General features: G+C 39.8%; 1 protein-coding gene across 1 annotated transcript in view; it reads right to left on the bottom strand.

The window, feature by feature from the left end:
- The window catches only part of LOC120941254 (carbonic anhydrase 2-like), a 57,414-nt gene extending 43,522 nt beyond the window's left edge, over window positions 1–13,892 (bottom strand). The window contains exons 1-3 of the mRNA XM_040354568.1: window positions 13,801–13,892; window positions 11,628–11,820; window positions 10,266–10,463 (exon numbers count right to left, since the gene is read on the bottom strand). Of these exons, the coding sequence (XP_040210502.1) occupies window positions 10,266–10,463; window positions 11,628–11,661 (232 nt within the window). The 5' untranslated portion in view covers window positions 11,662–11,820; window positions 13,801–13,892. The remainder of the gene's footprint in view (window positions 1–10,265; window positions 10,464–11,627; window positions 11,821–13,800) is intronic.
- Between the last annotated feature and the right edge of the window lie 1,282 nt (window positions 13,893–15,174).

The following is a 15,174-nucleotide window of genomic DNA, read 5'->3' as shown; positions in this document are numbered from 1 at the left end:
TCAAGCTATCGAAGGGGACCTATCCAGCTATTGAAAGGGACCTATCCAGCTATCAAAGGGGACCTATCCGGCTATTGAAGGGGACCTGTCCAGCTATCAAAGGGGACCTATCCAGCTATTGAAGGGGACCTATCCAGCTATTGAAGGGGACCTATCCAGCTATTGAAGGGGACCTATCCAGCTATCGAAGGGGACCTATCTAGCTATTGAAGGGGACCTATCCAGCTATTGAAGGGGACCTATCCAGTTATTGCAGGGGACCTATCCAGCTATCGAAGGGGACCTATCCGGCTATTGAAGGGGACCTGTAGATAAGCACAGGGATCTGCAGTCGCCAGCCTCCCACTCTAACTCAGGGGCTTTCTAAGTCTTTGACCCAGAACAATCATGCAGAACTCCAGAGCTTCATATTCATTCCAGGACAGTGCCTCCGAAAGCCCTGTTGGCTCTGAATCAGCAGGACAACCTAAGAACTAGAATTTTAAGAAAACCCGATAAGAAATAACAGCCTCAATATTCTCTCTATTCTGGTTTCCCTTAATCTGCCCCTATCACCTGCAGTGAAGGTTGTCTTCCATGAATACACACTTACAAACTTCACTGTCTGATTCTTTCTCACATTTTGTTCTAGCAGATACACTTGCATTAGGGCCTGTGCCAACAGGCTATTTAGTTCACATCAAACAGGTTCTGCATTCTAATACAGGCCTGTGGGAATTCAAAATCTGCTTGAAGCTGGTCAAGTAGATGAAAAAAAGGGAAAGGCTGGCACCATGAAAATCAACGAAAACATTAATCTTTATCAATACAGGTGAAAAGCAGCCAAAAAAAAATGTTTTTCATTTATAATGCCTCGTACACACGACCGTTTTCGTGCTGGCAGAGCTGGCAGAGCTTTTTTGCAGAGGAAAACGGTCGTGTGTATGTTTTTCGCTGAGAAACCTGTCGTGGAACATGCTCTTATTTTTCTCGTTGGGAGACTCAATTTTTCTCAATCTAACAATCAACTTTTGTTGAACGGGATGTTGGGATATTTTCATTCGATCAGTGTATTCTACAATAGCACCTGGCTTGTGTGGATAGGGGAATCTGTTTTTTTTTCTTCAAACAACCCTTTGGCCCCTCTTTGACCAGCTTAAAGGAGTTGTTAAGAAAAAAAAATGTTCACCTTAATGCAATCTATGCTATGGCCGCTCGCTGTATCACGGGAGCGCGCCCGCAATTACTGACCACCATGCAAGCTGTCGCATGACTGTGGTGAGTAATTGCGGGGAGGACCAGAGACAGCCGCCGAGGGAAGACGTGGATTGGGACAGCGGAGGTAAGTATAACATGTTTGTTATTTTAAATGTAAAACATTTTTTCCTTTACTGACCCTTTAAGATTTGAGCATCGACAGTAAAAATCGTAGGATAGCGCAAGATTATTAGGGTATAAATAATAATAACAATAACTAAAATAAACTGGATAGGCAATACAATAAATTGTATAGTCCAATAAATAGTCCAATATTGTACACGGGTAGAGAAAGCACTAGCGGCAGCTACCATAGATACAGAAGCAGGCTCTGGAATGTATGAAAAAAGAAGAGAAGGTGCGCCAATCTAAGTGCAGCAGCATAAGAAGTTTAATAGAAATATATGTATAACACAGCCAAATGGCTACTCACATAATGTAAGAAATCAAAGGCATGTATAGGGCGATGTGGTCCGGTGTCACTGTGGAGTCCAGATGCAAATGACAGCGATTTCTATCCCATATAAAATCCTTGCGTTTCTCAGCATCCGCTGTTTCATCAGATCTGTTTGCCGAAGATTTTGTCTGGGATAGAGATCGCTGTCATTTATATCTGGACTCCACAGTGACACCAGACCAGATCGCCCTATACATGCCTTTGATTTCTTACATTATGTGAGTAGCCATTTGGCTGTGTGATACATATATTTCCATTAAACTTCTTATGCTGCTGCACTTAGATTGGCGCACCTTCTCTTCTTTTTGCATAAGATTTGAGCATTGCTGAGCTTGAAGAGATCCATTCCAGATCATGTCATGCATACCTCCCAACATTTTGAGATAGGAATGAGGGACACCTACTAGCAAACATATGTAGGCATTGGACATACCCTCTTAAAGAAGAATTAACCCCCAAAAATGGTTAATTAAAGCTACAGGTGCTTTTTTTTTTACCACTACTATTCCTTTATATTGGCTTTTGAAATTTACAAATGCAGCAATTTAGAAATTGGATGAAAGGTTTAGCTCTGGGAAACACTTTTTGAAAGATAAAAAGTGCATTTTACATACAACTATATAAATCAGACCAAAATGAGAGACTAATGAGAGGGACAAAATCAGGGACAGTCCCTTGGAATCAGTTGGGAGCTATGTGTCATGTAGACAACATTGTTTTACTGCATTTGACAACATGTCAAATGCAGGTAATCAGTATTCCATATACAGTACTTCAATGGTTGAGTTGAGTTGAGAGGTATCTTAATATAGCGCAGTCTTACCCCGAAGGGTCCCGGCACGCATAATGGTGAAGTGTGGATGAAAGTTCAGAGGAAAGGGAAAGTTCTGCATTAGACCTGCTTTCCTTTGCGCTTCTTTGGAGGCAGCAGGTCCTATTAATATGCCTTTGAAAGAAGGTCAAATGCAGCTTTTGGCTACAAATTGCATTTGAACGCATACATTTTAATGCAAAAGGCAGCGTTTGACAAACAACCCCTATCTACAAGGGCCCATAAAATGAACATTTCAGATAAAACAAACTTTACATTGGCAAGATCGCTCATTAACTAACATAGGCAACATCACTCACATGGTAAACTCTCTTCTTATGACATGTTTTTATTAAAACCTCTCAACGGGAGCATATCCTGTACAGCGAACATAACTAACTGTAATAAGCTGTGCAATGAAACACTCTGGTAGTTGGTTTTATTGCAGCACCATTCCTCACCATCTAGATGCTTGTGTCTGAGCGCTGTGATCTGACGCAGGGGGGTTTCCTACACGCTCACTTTTTTTTACACTTGCCCAGGTTTAAATTCCCCTCCACCATAGGGAAAACAATTAGCACAATCATTTACTTCTTGCTTTATTGCATCCACTATATCTATCTGGGGAACTATCAAGCTGTTATAAAAGCCGTATTACAAAAGCTTCACATACCAATCGCGTTCAGTGAGAAATACACCGTTTCTATTATAATTACAGTTTTGTCTATCACTGATGTGTGACGCTCTGCAATGTTCTGAGATACACGTTTACCAATCTAACTACATTGTTTTTTTCTTTGCCAGAAGGAAACATTACTTAAGTCCCAGACAGCGACATCTTGGAAGGAGATTCGCAATATTAAAGTGGATGTATTTTTTTTGTTATGTCAGAATGTAGAGAATAAGATTTCCTATCATCTGTGCCCAGTCTTGCCACACAGAGTTAATCCAGCTCTGAGCAATCCTCTTTTATTGTTCAGTGAAAATTAATAGACTTCCAGATAAAAACCTGTCTAAATAAAAAGTCCTTTCCGTCCCCTTGCTTCGAGTGACATACATTACCTCTCACAATGAAGTGGATCACCCCCCATATTATAATAAACATCCAGGAATGTGCATGTGTCCAAGCTAGTGCACGAGATATGTAAAAACCCTGTCACTCAAAGCAAGGGGACGGAAAGGACTTTTTATTTAGACAGGTTTTTATCTGGAAGTCAGTTCATTTTCACTGAACAATACAAGTGGATTGCTCACTGGATTAACTATGTGTGGCAAGACTGGGCACAGATGATAGGAAATCTGAGGCCCCGTACACACGACCGAGTTTCTCGGCAGAATTCAGCCAGAAACTCGATCGGAGCTGAATTCTGCCGAGAAACCCGGCGTGTGTACACTTTCGGCCGAGGAAACCGACGAGTTCCTCGTCGAGCCAAATAGAGAACATGTTCTCTATTTCCTCGTTGTTCAATGAGGAAAGTTGGCTCGCCGAGATCCTTGGCGGCTTCACACAGAACTCGACGAGCAAAACAATGAGTTTTGCCCGTCGAGTTCCTCGGACGTGTGTACGGGGCCTTATTCTCTACATTGTGACATCAAAAGTGGGTTTACATCCACTTTAAGTCCCCAAAAGGGGAGAGCTCAGAAAAATGGGTGTGTTAGTTCCTTATTACGAATGGATTTTTATATGAGTTAAGCCCTGTACACATGGCCCAGAATCTCGTCAGGAAAAAACGTTGTTTTTCCTGACGAGATTCTTGGCAAGAATCTCTTGCCGGCTACACACACTCCATTCAAAACAACCGTTGTTTATTTGAATGGCACGAACGCGGTGACGTCATTGTCGTGCTCGTCACATTCGATGCCGTCGCCACCATGCCTTGGAAGCTATTTTGAAGTCATTTTGAGCATGCGCGGGTTTCCATGCAAAGGTAAGTATACACACGATAAGGTTTCTCGGCAGGAAAACACTGCCGAGAATCTCACGACGAGAAAATAGAGAGCAGGTTCTCTATTTTTCTCGTCTAGATTCTGGGCAGTTTTCTTGACGAGAAACCTCAAAGCCTCGTAAACACGCTCGGTTTACTTTACTTTAGCGTGTGTACGAGGCTTTTGTGAGGAAACCCCACCTGTATCTGATTGACCCAGCACTGACAGCTTCCTACATGGCTTGGACCAAAACTCATCCCTATTTGTGACACACCATTTTATATCTTCCAACATCAGCTTTCTTTACTACTTTCATCCTTCAGTCACATGACATCTCAGAGCTGGGAAGGAGGTTGCCACAGGTAGACTTCCCTATACCACAAGCATAGGTGTGTGCAACCTATTACATTAGGGTGTGCACCCCAAAGCACAAACACACGCTACCGATCACTCACGATATTTATTCAGAAAGGGAAGGGGATGGTAAATTACAAATTTACTGGCCCCTTCCCCACTCATAAAACATCCGAGCAACAGCCGATAGGAGAGGAAGCTGGCAGTGCTGCAGGGGGAAAGATGGGAGCCAGGGCAGTAGAGGGAATGTGTGCTGCACAGGGTGATTATGGTGTGCCTGGGCACACCTGGCAAACCCTGTGCGCACACCTATGACCACAAGTTGTTATCAGGTTAAAAAAATGGGCAGGTATTGATAACATCCAGCAGCCGTTACTGACTGTGGGTCTTACTCTGGTCCATTTCTAAATGGTGAAGTATCTCCACAAAGGGCCACCAGCCCAACACACCTTACTAGTACTGGCCCAGGTCTCCATTGCCAATATGTGATTCAGTGGGGTTGATTTACTAAAGGCAAATGCACTGTGAGATTTTGAAAGTGCAGTTGCACTCAGCAAGGGCATTTGCTCCAGAGCTTAGTAAATAATGGAGAGCTCTGCTGACTTCCATCATCCAATCATGTGTCAGCAAAAACGCTGTTTTTGCATTTTTCCTTGCACGTGATTGGATGATGAAAGTCAGCAGAGCTCTCCATCATTTACTAAGCTCTGGAGCAACTGCCCTTGCAGAGTGCAACTGCACTTTCAAAAGCGCACAGTCCATTTGCCTTTAGTAAATCAACCCCAGTGTGACAGTATCCACCCACAAATGAAGTTCCTATCCAAATACACTTTATGAGCATCTAGCTTATTCATTGTTCAGCCTGTAAATTCCCTGGGTACTAGAAACACACAGTAAATGAATGGCATGTATTCATTAAAACATCAGTAAAACCTTAAAACATCCCTGTGCAATATGTTTTCCAGGTAACAGTTTTCTCTGCGAGAACTTAACAGGCGAAGCAGTATGGAAAGTCATTTGCGGTGTCGAGGTTTTGCTTCCCTACAGGTAGTGTACAATGCAGGTAAAATTACGGTAGCAGGATACAGATTTGAATGACTTTTGTGTGCACACCATATCTATTACAGATAAGCCAGCAGTGACCTTGAAAAGGTGTGCACCTGTAACTCCATGATCCAGATTTGACAGGTATAGAGGGTACAGAGCAAGAATCATTCACATTTTTCTGGATAGCTCATGCTAACTCACATGGATGATACAACACAGACCCTGCATGGTTTTTTTTTGTTGTTTATTTTTATTTTTTTTGCTGCATATACAGCAAGCTGGCAGGCTCATTAATATATTACTACTTGCTAGACACTTGACTAAAGAGTAAAATCCCTCAGTGGTATTTTTTATTTAAAGTGGTTGTAAACCATAACTTTTTACCCAGTAAAGTGATGAGCAGAAATTAAACAAATCCTCCTACATAAGTTTTACCTGTTTACCGGCAGCCCTCTACATGGATTCAAAGTCCAGACTTTATACAGCTTATCTGAGCTTTCAGAAAGCAGGGGGCAGACAGCTGAACTCACTAATCACAGGCTGTTTGCTGGAGCTCTCTCCCCTGTCACCTTTTTTCTCTTGGTTTCAGGAAAACTTGGCAGAAGTTGCTCATGCAAATAGCAGAGGAACCAGGCAGCAGACACATAAAGTGGAACCAGGCAGCAGACACATAAAGCCTCGTACACACGATCGGATATCTGATGGAATCTAATCCGATGGATTTTTTCGTCGGATATCCGATGAAGCTGACTTTTATCAGTCTTGCCTACACACCATCAGTCAAAAATCCGACCGTGTGCAACGCGGTGACGTAAAACACTACGACGTGCTGAGAAAAATGAAGTTCAATGCTTCCGAGCATGCCTCGACTTGATTCTGAGCATGCGTGGATTTTTGACCGATGAAGTTCCACACAGACGATCGTTTTTTTCTATCGGCTTTTTGTCCATAGGAACAATTTAAAACATGTTCTATTTTTTTTCACCGATGGAAAACAAACCGATGGGGCCCACACACGATCGGTTTGTCCGATGAAAACAGTCCATCGGTCTGTTTTCATCGGACAAACCGATCGTGTGTACAGGGCTTTAGTGCTTTGGATAGAGACAAGTACACACTATAGAGAGATATGCTTTGTTCATATTTCATGTCTGAACAAACTATTTCTCCAGCGCTCAAAAGGCTAGTCACCAGTCAGGAATGGATGCACAGTCTATACAATCTCAAAGGCAAATTCTTCAACGGCGCAGCTCTCCCCAGACAGGAGAATCCAACTAGAAACTGCAAAAGAACTCACAGGGGGGCAAAAACGCCTGGTGCATTACGCAAGATTTATTAAAGGAAACCAAACAGCCAGATGAATACTCACAAACAGAAGAAATTCCGCATGACTCTCTCTGATGGTCAATCAACATGGCAACGGATGACCGAGCAGTTGGCGATGTCGGCAAGTTGACGAGTTTCGGACGCATCCCCTTCCTCAGAGCTCATGTGTAATTAGGGCGTAGAAATTTGTCTGAATTCCCAAAATTCTAATTCAAATTAGAATTTTACATCGAATTCCATTTGAATTTGAACTGTAAACATATTTCTGAAATCAAAGACTATGGGGTTGATTGAAATATAAAATTGTGCTGCGCTAATGAATAAATCTAGACCTGTGTGGTCATGATGTGGACATGTGCAAAAAATGGTGGTGCGACCAAATGTGCACAAAATATATAAAGAAAAGTGGTGTGTAAACAATATACTTGCAGCAGCAAGAAAATATGCGTGAAAAAACCAAGTGACAATGAATGTATTCCAATACTAAAAAGTAATATAAAAAGTGGTCATGAGTCACTTCAGAAAAGGGTCCATGTAAATGGTTACTGACGTCAATCAGGTGTAATCCTCGCCAGTAAGGTGAGATATGAAGCATGGAACAATGATGACGATGGCAATCTTGATGGTGAAACCAATATGTAAATAAACATAAATCCAGAAAAGGTATAGGGTTGATTGTCTAAAGGCAAAAAGACTGTGGGGCAGATCCACAAAGATCTGCACCCGCGCAGCGTATGGGAGATACGCTACGCCGCCGTAACTTATTCAGGTTTGGTTTGAATGCTGAAAAAATTTGCGCCGTAAGTTACGGCGGCGTAGTCTATGTCTCGCGGCGTAAGGGCGCGGAATTCAAATGCGGCGAGTAGGGGGCGTGTTTCATTTAAATGAAGCGCATCCCCGCGCCAAACAAACTGCGCATGCCCCGTCCGTCAAAACTCCCAGGGTGCATTGCTCCAAATGACGTCGCAAGGACGTCAGTGTTTTCGACGTGAACGTAAAAGGCGTCCAGCCCCATTCACGGACGACTTACGCAAACGACGTAGAATATTTAAAATTATACGCGGAAACGACGGCCATACTTAACATTGAGTACGCCACCAAATAGCAGCTTTAACTATACGCCGGAAAAAGCCGAACAAAAACGACGTAACAAAATGCGACTAAGGCGTACGCCTGTCGGATCTAACACAGATGCCGTCGTATCTGTTTGGTGGATACCAACCAAAAGATACGACGCGCAAAATTTTAAATTACGCGGCGTATCAACAGATACGCCGGCGTAATGTCTTTGAGGATCTGCCCCTGTGCCCTTTGCAAAGTGCAGTTGCACTGTTCACGTGCGGTTGCTCCAGAGCTTGGTAAATGTGCACAAGCCCTGCTGACTTCCAACATCCAATCATGTGCAAGCAAAAATAATATTTATTTTTATTTCCTTGCAATTGATTGGGTACTTTTTGCAAAGTGAAGCCTTACCTCATTTATTAATCTCTGGAGCAACTGCACTTTGCAAGGTGCACAGCCTATTTGCCTTTAGTAAATCTACCCCTATGTGTGCTATTTGAGTACCATTTCGAAATAATGCTGTTCTTGGTAAGCCAAAGGTGATTCAAAGGGGTTGATTTACTAAAGGCAATACCACTCTGCACTAAAAGACTGTAGATCTGAGGGGAAGATCTGAAATTAGGGGAAGCTCTGCTGATTTTATCATCCAATCATGTGCAAGCTAAAATGCTGTTTTTTATTTTCGTTGCATGTCCCCCTCGGATCTACAGCGACTGCACTTCCAAGGGCACTTGCAGTGCAAAGTGGATTTGCCTTGGGTAAATAACCCCCATAGAGTCTCTGTAATCATTTGGTGAAGACTTTTCTTTTGTTTGTTCACTTTGCCGCGTTCAAATCGAAAAAAAGTAATAACATTTTAGTTTCAACCAATTAAAAATTTATCAGTTTGAACGTTTTGAATTAAAAAAAAATCGGTAAGTTTGAAAATTAAAAAAAAAAAAAAAAAAAAAATTCCGAATACGAAATGAACAAATCAACCCAATTTAATGAAATGAATGAATCTAAACAAAACTAAAAACATTTTTTCGCCATGCACATGTCTATTCCATGTTGAACCTGTACAAACCTTTTCTACATAAAGTCTTTGCTTGATTAAAAAAACAACACCTGTAATATGATTAAAAACTTTAGCAAAGGGGAGGTAAGTCGTTTTTTTCTTTACATGTTGTGAATGGGCAAAGAAGTAGATGCAGCACACTGATAAGGTCATCACTCTTCTCTCTTGTTGACTGTTATGCTGCGTACAGACGATTAGAAATTCCGACAACAAAACCGTGGATTTTTTTTCCAAGGGATGTTGGCTCAAACATGTCTTGCATACACACGGTCGCACAAATGTTGTCGGAAATTCAGAACGCCAAGAACGCGGTCACGTACAACACGTACGACGGCACTATTAAAGGGAAGTTCAATACCAGTCGTGTTAGTAGTCGCTTTTCAGTCCGTAACAGCGTGACGAATGTGTTATCTCCATTACGAACGCTAGTTTTACCAGACCGAGCGATTCCGTCTCGTACTAATTTTGTGCGTCGGAATTGGCTACACACAACTTTTGTTGTCGGAAAATTTGAGAACCAGCTCTCAAACATTTGTTGTTGGAAATTTCCAATAACAAATGTCCGATGCATACACACGGTTGGATTTTTCCGACAACAAGCTCACATTGAACATTTGTTGGCGAAAAATCTGAGCGTGTGTACGCGGCATTATAAAGCTATAGAGCCCTGACTGGCTCAGAGTGCTGCCTCTTCTTCTCCTATTGTGAGTGCTGCAGTGCAGTGGATTGCAGAAGACTGATATAAATTATGATAATTATATTAGTTTTATGTAAAAATACATAAATGGGTGAAATGTAATTTTTCTAGTCTACCAGGAGCTCACCAGTAAATAAGCCTCTTTATTTGTGTAGATTTAGTACATGCTAAAACCCTAAATATCACATGCAGAATGTCAGCCCTATCATCATTACAATTTCATGCTAACCATTGCAATCTCAAGAAAGGTCAATGATCCATAACATTCCCATTGCCTGCTAATAAAACTGACCTGATCTGTCGTCGGAATCCTCAAACTCCACGTTGAAGGAATGGCCATTATTTATGATGAGTTTGGCAGTTGATGGATCATAGTTAATGGTCAAAGGATGAAGTGAACTGTCATGTTTGGCTTCGCTTGTGACAATGTTAATAGGGGACTGGGTCTCACCCAGTGCGATAGGGAAGGAATGATGCCAAGTGTCGGGTCCTACATCCCAAAAAAAAAAGAAAAAAAGAAAGTTAATTTACAATAATGTTATTTCATGTTCAGATCTTCAAACTCGTCATTCTTTCTTAGTGCACAAGAACGTAACGGAAGATTTACAATATAAACTCGTATTGGTATCCTACTACTTTAAAGCTTTATTTTATAGAATTTATGTAGAAATGGTCCTCGGTCTATCAGCTTGGGGATCGAATGGCCAAGAGAGATCGGGAATGTACTATAAAAACTGACAAGGTTTCTCAAGGTCAAAACTAAATGAAAACGTTAGCATGTTGCAACGGGATTCAAAGTTTAATCAGTACCTGTTTTAGTTAATATTGTATTTGCAAGAGTCTACACCGGACAGTCCACACTATTATTAACTCATTCAAAGGACATTGCTGCACTTTGCGGCATGGGAAAAACAATCCTCAATGGGGAAGCCTAAGATTACACGTATTAATACCAATTAATGTTCCAAAATTGGCCCAAATCATGCTGTAAATGGGACATTTTATTAATAAATTTGAATTTATAAAATAACTTGCCTATGATGAGATGTCAAGGTCAAACACGATGAAACACTGGAATTTTTTTCTTTCTTTAGTTTAATTGTGATTTATATATTTAGAAAACATGGAAAAATATTCTTTGTGAAAGATAAATATTTTCCACCTAATACTATAATATAGGGAAGTAATGAGAAATTCTGTCCGGTGTCTCGTTATTTGTAGGAGAACAAATTACCAGCCTAAGTGTCACATAAAGTGATCTTTACATTGAAAGATTTCCAGATGCAATTAGTGTAATTTCTTATTGCTGCAGTCCAGAGGGGACTCTACAAGTTAATGAAAAGGCAATCCAGTATAATGAATAAAACAGGGCACTCTATTTCTGGCAAGGAGGCTGCCTGAGAAACTGATACTCCTATCCTACGATATTCCATACTGAAGGTACAACATTCAAAAATAGAGCCCTGGGTGATCTCTCCAGGAATCACCAATGCTCTTGACCTATATATCGAGAAGGAAAAGTGTTTTCGTTTATGTATAAATAGTTTAGTTTAAATAAGTGACCGTGACACCAGTTAGCATACCAAGACCATTCCAGAGGAGCTTGTAAGTAGGTGTCAAGGCAAAGGGGGGGCCACCTGTCCCCATCACTCACCATTGTCAGGACCATATCCCCAAGCGTGTGACATGATTATAGGCTCTCTGCTGCTCCTGCTGGTCAAGTTCTTCTTCTGGATGCCGGTGAGTCAGTGTCAGCCACCAGGCTTCTTCTTGAGGGCTTTTATAGGGTCCCACCAGCTCCATCTCACACACACCACAGCAGGTGGGTTTGGCTCTCAGAGATCAGCCTGTTAAAGGGCGGAGAGAATAAAAAATAACCCCTTCGTCTCCCTTAGGGTGATGATGATGATGTTCTCTACTGACTGTCCCTTCTTCTGAACTCCTCCCATTTGTGATCTTTAACTTCTGTATACAGAGTACACATGCACGCCACACACAGTCAGCGAGGCCATTCACGTGCACCCATAACAAACTGAGCTTCCTCCAGACCTGACAAGTTTATCCTGTCAACAGTGACACATAAAGCTACAAACGGCAGAGCTAACTCACCAAGGATAATGCTTACACCTTGCACACTGCAGTAAGGCAAGAAGACTATCAGCAAATCCAAACCTTACACACAGAGTACTTACAGAAGAAGGTCTTATTAGAGAAGGTTGGGAGATCCAGATCCAGATTTAAATCTTCATTCAAGACATTATCCTAATCTTGGTCCTTTGGTCTGATCCACCTTGGCACTGTTCAGTCCTTCATGCATCTAGAGTTGACTACTCCATTGGGAGATGCAGAAACACTTCTTCCCCCTCAAGATAAAGTAGAATGTTCAAGGTCAAGTGTAGGTTTATCATGGAGATGTCCCTTGTAATTTAATGTGGTCTTCTTGAATACTCAACCAACTTTGTAAGATCACCAAAAAAACAAAGCTGCAGCGGATCTCAAGGGTCACCTTGTGGGCTTCAAGAGCTACAGAAGTCTGTGTTTGAAGGACATTTGCAGGAATCCAAAGAAAAGGGGGTGTAAGGTATCCTAAGCATTGCATGGGATCAGCAGAGGGGTAAAATGTATCCTAAGTATCCCATCAAAAGAAGAGGGTATCCTAAGTATCCCATCAAAAGAAGAGGGGGTTATAAGGTATCCTAAGCATTGCATGGATTCAGCAGAGGGGTAAAGGGTATCCTAAGTATCCCATCAAAAGAAGAGGGGGTTATAAGGTATCCTAAGCATCCCATCAAACAAGAGGGGTTATAAGGTACCCTAAGCATTGCATGGATTCAGCAGAGGGGTAAAAGGTATCCTAAGCATCCCATCAAAAGAAGAGGGGGTTATAAGGTATCTTAAGCATCCCATCAAAATAAAATGGGGTTAAAAAGTATTCTAAGCATTATTGTCCAAAAAGCAGGGGGTATGGGGTGCCCTAGGCATTGTATCCAAAGAAGAGGGGCAATAAGGTATCCTAATCATTACATCCAAAAAAGAGGGGGCAGGAAGGTATCCTAATCATTACATCCAAAGAAGAGGGGGCAATAAGGTATCCTAAGCATTACATCCAAAGAAGAGGGGGCAATAAGGTATCCTAAGCATTACATCCAAAGAAGAGGGGGCAATAAGGTATCCTAAGCATTACATCCAAAGAAGAGGGGGCAATAAGGTATCCTAAGCATTACATCCAAAGAAGAGGGGGCAATAAGGTATCCTAAGCATTGCATCCAGTGAGCATGGGTTACAAGGTGCCCTATGCATTGCATCCAGTGAGCAGGGGTTACAAGGTGTCCTATGCATTGCATCCAGTGAGCAGGGGTTACAAGGTGCCCTATGCATTGCATCCAGTGAGCAGGGGTTACAAGGTGTCCTATGCATTGCATCCAGTGAGCAGGGGTTACAAGGTGCCCTATGCATTGCATCCAGTGAGCAGGGGTTACAAGGTGTCCTATGCATTGCATCCAGTGAGCAGGGGTTACAAGGTGTCCTATGCATTGCATCCAAAAAGCAAGGAGTTGTAAGACTTCCTAGAAGCAACACGATTGCATGCTACATATGGGCACTAGAATTAACACAGCAATGGCATCTGACAGCTCATGTCTCACCCACTGTGTAAACATGCGCTCCTCCTCTCCTCTCTCCATCACATAACTGCAAGAACGTGTTAACATCGGATCACATTAGGATTGGGAAATCATTCAGACACTTGCATGAAACCATCATCCACAGGCAGCAAAACAACTCACCCCCCAGCTCCTAATCACCCCCAGCTTCTCCCATGCACCTACCTTTACTCCCTTGGCTTGGCATGATCCAAAAATAATCCCAAATCTCACGCATTGCCATAAATCAGACATTGACCTTGCTGCTCTGAGACGTGGAACCGCGTTTGTGTGATCTGTATTATTAATTAGGATGGGATTACATTCCATCGCTGGTCGTCTTCTGCCCCCTGCTGGGCAAATTGTAGAATAGCGGCCCCTGGTTGTGTTCTGAGATGTCATCTGTATGTAGCTCAGTGTCTACATCTACCGTCTACAGAGAGTCACTTCATGGGAGCCACACTACACAGATCATTACTTCCAATAAACTGTGATCACAGCTTCTGTGTATTCGATTGGACTGTTAGAACAGAACGCTTTATTAAAATGGGACGGTCATTTTTTTTCCCACGGTCGTCCTTGTTTTTTTTTTTTTTTTTTAAACAATAGGCTTAATTCATTATTAATATTATTATGATAATTATTATTATTATTATTATTATTATTATTATTATTATTATTATTATTATTATACAGGATTTATATTATTATTATTATAATAATACAGGATTTATATTATTATTATTATTATTATTATTATTATTATTGTAATGCAGGATTTATATTATTATTATAATACAGGATTTATATTATTATTATTATTATTATTATTATTATTATTATAATGCCGGATATATATTATTATTATTATTATTATAATAATACAGGATTTATATTATTATTATTATTATTATTATTATTATTATTATTATTATTATTATTATTATTGTAATGCCGGATATATATTATTATTATTATTATTATTATTATTATTATTATTATTATTATTATTATACAGGATTTATATTATTATTATTATTATTATTATTATTATTATTATTATTATTATTATTATTATTATTATTATTATAATGCCGGATATATATTATTATTATAATACAGGATTTATATTATTATTATTATACAAGATGTATATTATTATTATTATTATTATTATTATTATAATACAGGATTTATATTATTATTATTATTATTATTATTATTATTATTATTATACAGGATTTATATTATTATTATTATTATTATTATTATTATTATTATTATTATTATTATGATTATTATTATTATTATTATTATTATTATTATTATTATTCAGGATTTATATTATTATTATTATTATTATTATTATTATTATTATTATTATACATGATTTGTATTATTATTATTATTATTATTATTATTATTATTATTATACAAGATTTATATTATTATTTATATAATATAGGATTATTATTATTAATAATATTATTATTATTATTATTATTATTATTATTATTATAATATTATTATTATTATACAGGTTTTAAATTATTATTATAA

The sequence above is a fragment of the Rana temporaria genome, chromosome 5 (assembly GCF_905171775.1).
Source record: "Rana temporaria chromosome 5, aRanTem1.1, whole genome shotgun sequence".
NCBI lineage: Eukaryota > Metazoa > Chordata > Amphibia > Anura > Ranidae > Rana > Rana temporaria.
The sequence above is the reverse complement of the archived record's forward strand: the minus strand, read 5'-3'. Positions and strand labels throughout refer to the sequence as shown.